The sequence below is a fragment of the Pistacia vera genome, unplaced genomic scaffold (assembly GCF_008641045.1).
Source record: "Pistacia vera cultivar Batoury unplaced genomic scaffold, PisVer_v2 Contig1450, whole genome shotgun sequence".
Taxonomy (NCBI): Eukaryota; Viridiplantae; Streptophyta; class Magnoliopsida; order Sapindales; family Anacardiaceae; genus Pistacia; species Pistacia vera.
This window is the reverse complement of record NW_022195522.1, coordinates 12,658-18,424: the sequence shown is the minus strand read 5'-3', so window position 1 is coordinate 18,424 and position 5,767 is coordinate 12,658. Positions and strand designations below refer to the sequence as shown.

The window sequence follows — 5,767 nt, the reverse complement described above, 5'->3', positions numbered from 1 at the left end:
TGCAGGCCAAAGGAGTTTTTATCTTACCCAAGCTTTAATCAGCCAAGTTTCTAGCAGAGATGACTAATCAAAACCTGGTATATAGAGTAAAGTAATGTCATAAATTATGCTAATTACAAAGTGTGACCATATTAAGTGACTATTATTAGTTTCTAATTTAATAAGACACTGTTTGCTATGATTTGTAGTTTATCCATTGGCATGCGAAATGAGTTAGTGTGGAAAACTTTATAAATATAACATCCAATAACAGCAAACATATCAAATTTTCAAACACAACTAAGAATAAGTTATATAAAACCTTCTAATTGCCTGATTGCACTCCATGGAAAGCGCCTCAAGTTCCTTAAACTTATGTCCCAACGAAGCATCAAGATCCCAATTCTTGTCCTCCCAAGAATTCCTAGCAGTCTCTGCATCCCCAATATCTCTTTCCACTGCCTGCAACTCTCTCCTCATCCTCTCCACATCACGTGCATTAAACGTCTGCAACTCCACTCTCTTCTTTAACTCCTCATTCTCCTCACAAATCCTCTTACGCTCCTCCACTTTATCCGCCATTTCCCTCTCTTTCTCCTCCACCGCTTTCTCCATCTTCTCTATCCTCGTGTTAAACTCCGCAATCATCGCATTGAACTTGTTCACATCCTCCTCCAAAACACCCTTCTCCTTCTCTAATCTCTCCCTTTCCGTTGGCCCCGCATTCATTCCCTCCATTTCCTTCACCTTCTTCTCCAACTGAATCACATTTTCGCTCACACTATCTCTCTCTTTCTCCACCTTCCCAATAAACTCCTTATCCAATTCCTCCACAGAATCATCATCTCCTCGTATATAATTCAAATAACTCTCCAACGCATACAAATACATACTGTTGTTCTCTGCAAATGAACCCGAATTATTTGATAAGTGATTGTTGTACGACGCGATTTGCACCAGCCAGTGCATCAAAGCCAGATACGAAGGCCAATTGTGAGGCGAATTCGGTGACCTAAGCGTAGATTTATTAATCTTGAAAGGACAATTTAGGGATTTCAAGATTACAAACAGATCGTCTTCAAACTTAGCTGTGGAAGGGTAATCGAGCTTCGAAATGAGAAATTTGATAATGTCCACTATGTCCTTGACGGAGGGGACTTGTTTGGGCGGTAGAAGGATCTGGAACGAGTGCGAGGAAAGGAAGGCGTTGATGGCGCGAATTGCCGAGCTTTGGTGGGACCGGTCGGAGTAGAGGTCGGCAACGATGGAGGCGCGGCCGATGCCAGCGGATGAGGGGCGGCTGCTGGCGAAACTGGCATCGGAATCGCGTGGACCACCAAATCGGGATCCATAGAGGTCGGGCGTTGGTTGTGGAGGTGGTGGCTGGTTGAAGGATTCCGTCGGACGACGTCGGTTTGTGCCTCTCATTTTTTGGTGCTCGAGGACTAAGTTGAACTGTATGAGAAGTAGAGAGAGTGACTATAGTGAAGCAGGGTTTTGATTTTTGATTTTCGATTTTCGATTTTGGAATGTGTTTGGTTTCCCGCTTTGGGAGGGCTTTTGGGATTTTACAATGAGAACAAAAATCAATTAGCCCCCTATACTTTTTGGAAATGATTTGCGTAAATTACGAAATTTCTAATTAATTTACCCTCAAAACTTTCAAAAGATAATCAACGACCCCTTAACACCCTAATGTTGTTCAAGATCTGTTAAATGAGCAAGGGTAATATAGTCTTTTTATTTCCTCCTTTTTCCCTCTTTCTTATTTTCTCCCCCTCATTCTTTGGCTCATTTTTTTTTCTTTCTCCAAATTATTTCCTCTTTTTCATCCCCTATCTCTCCCACCATGGAACCATCATCAACGAATTAAATGATATGAAGATTTGGTTAATTTTTTTTTGCTTTTTTTTTTTCACGATGATCAAGCTTGATTGATGTTGTTGTGTCTCGATTCAGGTTGGTTGCTCCGAATGTGGTTGTTTGGTGGTTGAATTTATGGGTTTTGTGGTAGAAAAGGTGATTAATAGCATAGCAATAATGACAGTTGCTTGTGCACTCTGTTGTTGGATACGCATAGCAGCTTCTTTATAAAGCTATTTGCAGTGGTTGATTTAAGAAAAAGAAAACGTTGGGAGGAGGAGTTGTGCACTTTGCTATTGGATACGCATAGTAGCTTCCCTATGGAGCTATTTGCAGTGGTGGATCTAAGAAAAAGAAAATGTTGGGAGGAGGAAGTGAGAAATAAGAAGATGGTGGAGGAGAAAGAAGAAAAAAAAGAAAGAAGTGGAGAAAGGAAATGAGGTCGGAATTGAAAGACTATCTTACCCTTGTTCATTTAACGATTGTTGGATGGCGTTAGTGTTTTAAAGGGTGATTGATTGTTTTTTTTACTTTTAGAGGTAAGTATTAGTAAAAGTTCATAGCTACTTGAAAACTGAAACTTTCAAAAACTATAGAGCGGAAATTGATTTGTTCTCATTTTGGAATAACATTTTCCTTTTATTTATTTTAAGAGTCAATTACTTTTTCCCACCCAAGGTTTGCCTTCATAACCCTTTCCTGCCCAAAAAGTTTCAAAATACCACTTTCCCACCCAAAATTTATATTTCGTTTAGTATCTAGAATACATTTTTTGATTTAGCAGCCAATGGAGATAAAATTTTGCCCAAGCTATTAGTGCTTTTGAAAAGGGGATGTCGATGAGTCTTTTGGTGGTGGTAGGTTGAATTTTTGTGGTTGGGATTAATCAGAATTTGATTTGGGAAAAGGGCGGTTGCACATTACACAAATCGCTCAATTGCTAGCAATTAACAAGGTTGACAGGGGTAAGGTTTGAGGGGTTTTGATGCGTAGTGATCAGTGAAGAAAATGGTGGTGTCGTGGGGTCGCAAGATGCTGAAATCGACTAGCGATTAGTCAGAATGTAAACTTTTGTGGGAAAATGGTATTTTGAAACTTTTTGGGTGGGAAAGGTTATTAAGGCAAACCTTGGGTTGGAAAAGTAGTTTACTCTTTATTTTAATTCTAAAAGAGCACTAACAACAATCAACAAAAAGTAAAAACCTGGGCTATATTTGGTAGAGTATTTAGAATAGTAATTTTGAAAAAGTTAAGTTAGCTTGTTATTATGAGAATAGGATTTGATTTGAAAATGTGTTTTGTAAATTTTTGGAAAACATTTTCTGAACTATTTTAATGCCCTACATTTATTAATTTAGCTAAATGCCCCTACAATAAAAGTTTTAAAATTAACAAAAATACCCCCAATCACCTATTAAATGCCGATAGCCAATCACCACCGTCGGAATGGCGCACGACCAACTGGATCTAGCCAGTAGTGCGTCGATCTAGCCAGATCTACGGCCAAAGATCTGGCAATTGACGAAGACAATATCTTGATCATCGTTGACGATTAGATTTTGCCAGATCTTTAGCCATAGATCTAGCATTTTTTGGCCAAATCCATGGATCGTTGCACGACCGGCCACATCCAGTTGGTCGTGCGCCATTCCAATAGATTCCGGCCACTTACCAGTAATGGTGGTCAGCTGCCGGCATTATGTGGGTGAGTGAAGGTGTTTTTATCAATTTATAAACTTTTATTGTTAGGGGGTGTTTAGTTAACTTAACAAACTTAGGGGGTTAAAAAATAAATATTTTGAATTGAATAAAATAAGCTTGGATTTTGAGAAGATTGAAACAAATATATGTTTTAAATAGGATTGGATAGGATAATATTCTAAATAGTAAACCAAACATGGCTTTAATTATTTATCGTTATAGTAATAATTAACAAAAGTATACCTATAGTTAAGTATTTGGTTAAAATAAATGGAAGAAGGTTAATTAGGAAATTACTCACTAACTTTATCATATTATAAATTCTAACGATACATTAGAGTCAGTTCATTTATATTTTTGACTTTCTGTTTTTGTTTTTCTTTCATTAAAATTGATGAAGATTGTTTTCGTATATCCTTTTTTATCGATTTGAATTTGACACAAATTCTTCGAGATGACAAAGTAAGTGGTAAATTGAAGACGATTTATTGGGGTGTAAGTGATACATTATATATTTTTCATTTTTTCCTTTATGATTTTAAACAAACATGCCAAACGTATTTTTTTTTTAAATATTTTCCAACTATATTCAATATTCCAGGGGAAAAAAAAAACAGTAACAAAAACATAAAGTTCATCAAAGAATACAATACACCCGTAAAGTTAAGGGATGCTCTTGGTTCTTTATTTTAATACTTTATAGAATAATATTTAAAAAAAAAGTCAAATTGGGTGGTTATTACGATGTAAGATTTAAAAATTAACAAAATACCCCCTAAGTTTGTTTATTTACTAAACACCCCTATAATAAAATATTAAAAATTAACAAAAACACCCCCACCCACCCATTAAATACCGTCAGCTAGCCACCACCACCGCAGGGTGGCTGGAGTCATCATATTGGTACACGACCGACCAAATCCACGGTGGATCTGGCCAGAAAAGGCTAGATCTGGCCATTGACAGCTAGATCTGGCCGCATTTGGTCGTCAACGATGGCCAATCAACAATGACCATGTCTTGGTTGTCGTTGACGACTGGCTATGGCCAAAGATTAGGCTGTCAACGGCCAAATATTTTGCTTCGATCATATCCACCATGGATCTGACTAGAAAAGGCTAGATCGGCACACTACTGGCCAGATCCAGTTGGTAGTGCGCCATTATACCAGATTTCGGCCAGCTTTCAGCAGTGGTGGCCAAAATCTGGCAAATGTGGGTTGCTGGGGTGTTTTTGTCAATTTCTAAAAAAAAATTTTGGGGGGTGTTAGTTAAATTAACAAATCTAGGGGGTTTAAAAATTTAATACAAATCTAAGAGGTTTGAAAGAATTAAATAATGTAGAATAATATTTTGAGAATAAGGAAATAATTGTAGTATTTTGGATAGAATAGGGAATAGAGTAGTGAAAAATTATGTACCAAAGAGGCCCTAAAATTGGGTGGTTATTATGATGTAAGATTTAGAAATTAACAAAAATACCCCTAGGTTTGTTTATTTACTAAACACCCCTATAATAAAATATTAAAAATTAACAAAAACACCCCCATGCACCCATTAAATACCGACAGTCGGCCACCACTGTTGGAGGGTGGCTGGAGTCGCCATATCGGCGTACGACCGACTGGATTTGGTCGGTCGTGCACCAATATGACATTTTTTGGCCAGATCCACAGTGGATTTGACTAGAAAAGGTTAGATCTACGGCTAGATCTGGCCGCATTTGGTCGTCAACAACGACTAAAGATATGACCGTCGTTGATGGTCAACGACTGGCTATGACCAAAGATTTGACCGTCAATGGCTAAATCGACGCACTACCAGCCAGATCCAGCCGGTAGTATGCCATTATATCAGATTCTGGCCAGCTTCCGACTGTAGTAGTCGGAATCTAGCAAATGTGGGTTGGTGGGGGTGTTTTTGTCAATTTCTAAATTTCTTTTTTTTTGGTGTTTAATTAAATTAACAAACCTAGGGGGTTTAAAAGGAATTGAATAAAATAGAATAATATTTTGAGAGTAAGGAAATAAATGTGTATTTTGGGTAGGATAGGGAATAAGTAGGGAAAAATTGTGTACCAAAGGGGCCCAAGGAAATTTATTAGGGAAATTACGTTATTTGATCAAACCTGAGGGGTCGCAGTTTGAAAAACCTCTTGGCGCCCATAAATTAAAATTCCCTCATTTTCACGTTCTTCTTCCACACTCTTCTTCTTCTCTCTGGTC

At 37.8% G+C, this 5,767-nt stretch overlaps 1 protein-coding gene across 1 annotated transcript in view; it reads right to left on the bottom strand.

The window, feature by feature from the left end:
- The window catches only part of LOC116123828 (kinetochore protein NDC80 homolog), a 6,621-nt gene extending 5,142 nt beyond the window's left edge, over window positions 1-1,479 (bottom strand). Inside the window, exon 1 of the mRNA XM_031409560.1 lies at window positions 1,159-1,479. Coding sequence (XP_031265420.1) covers window positions 1,159-1,407 — 249 coding nt within the window. The 5' untranslated portion in view covers window positions 1,408-1,479. The remainder of the gene's footprint in view (window positions 1-1,158) is intronic.
- Window positions 1,480-5,767: the final 4,288 nt, after the last annotated feature.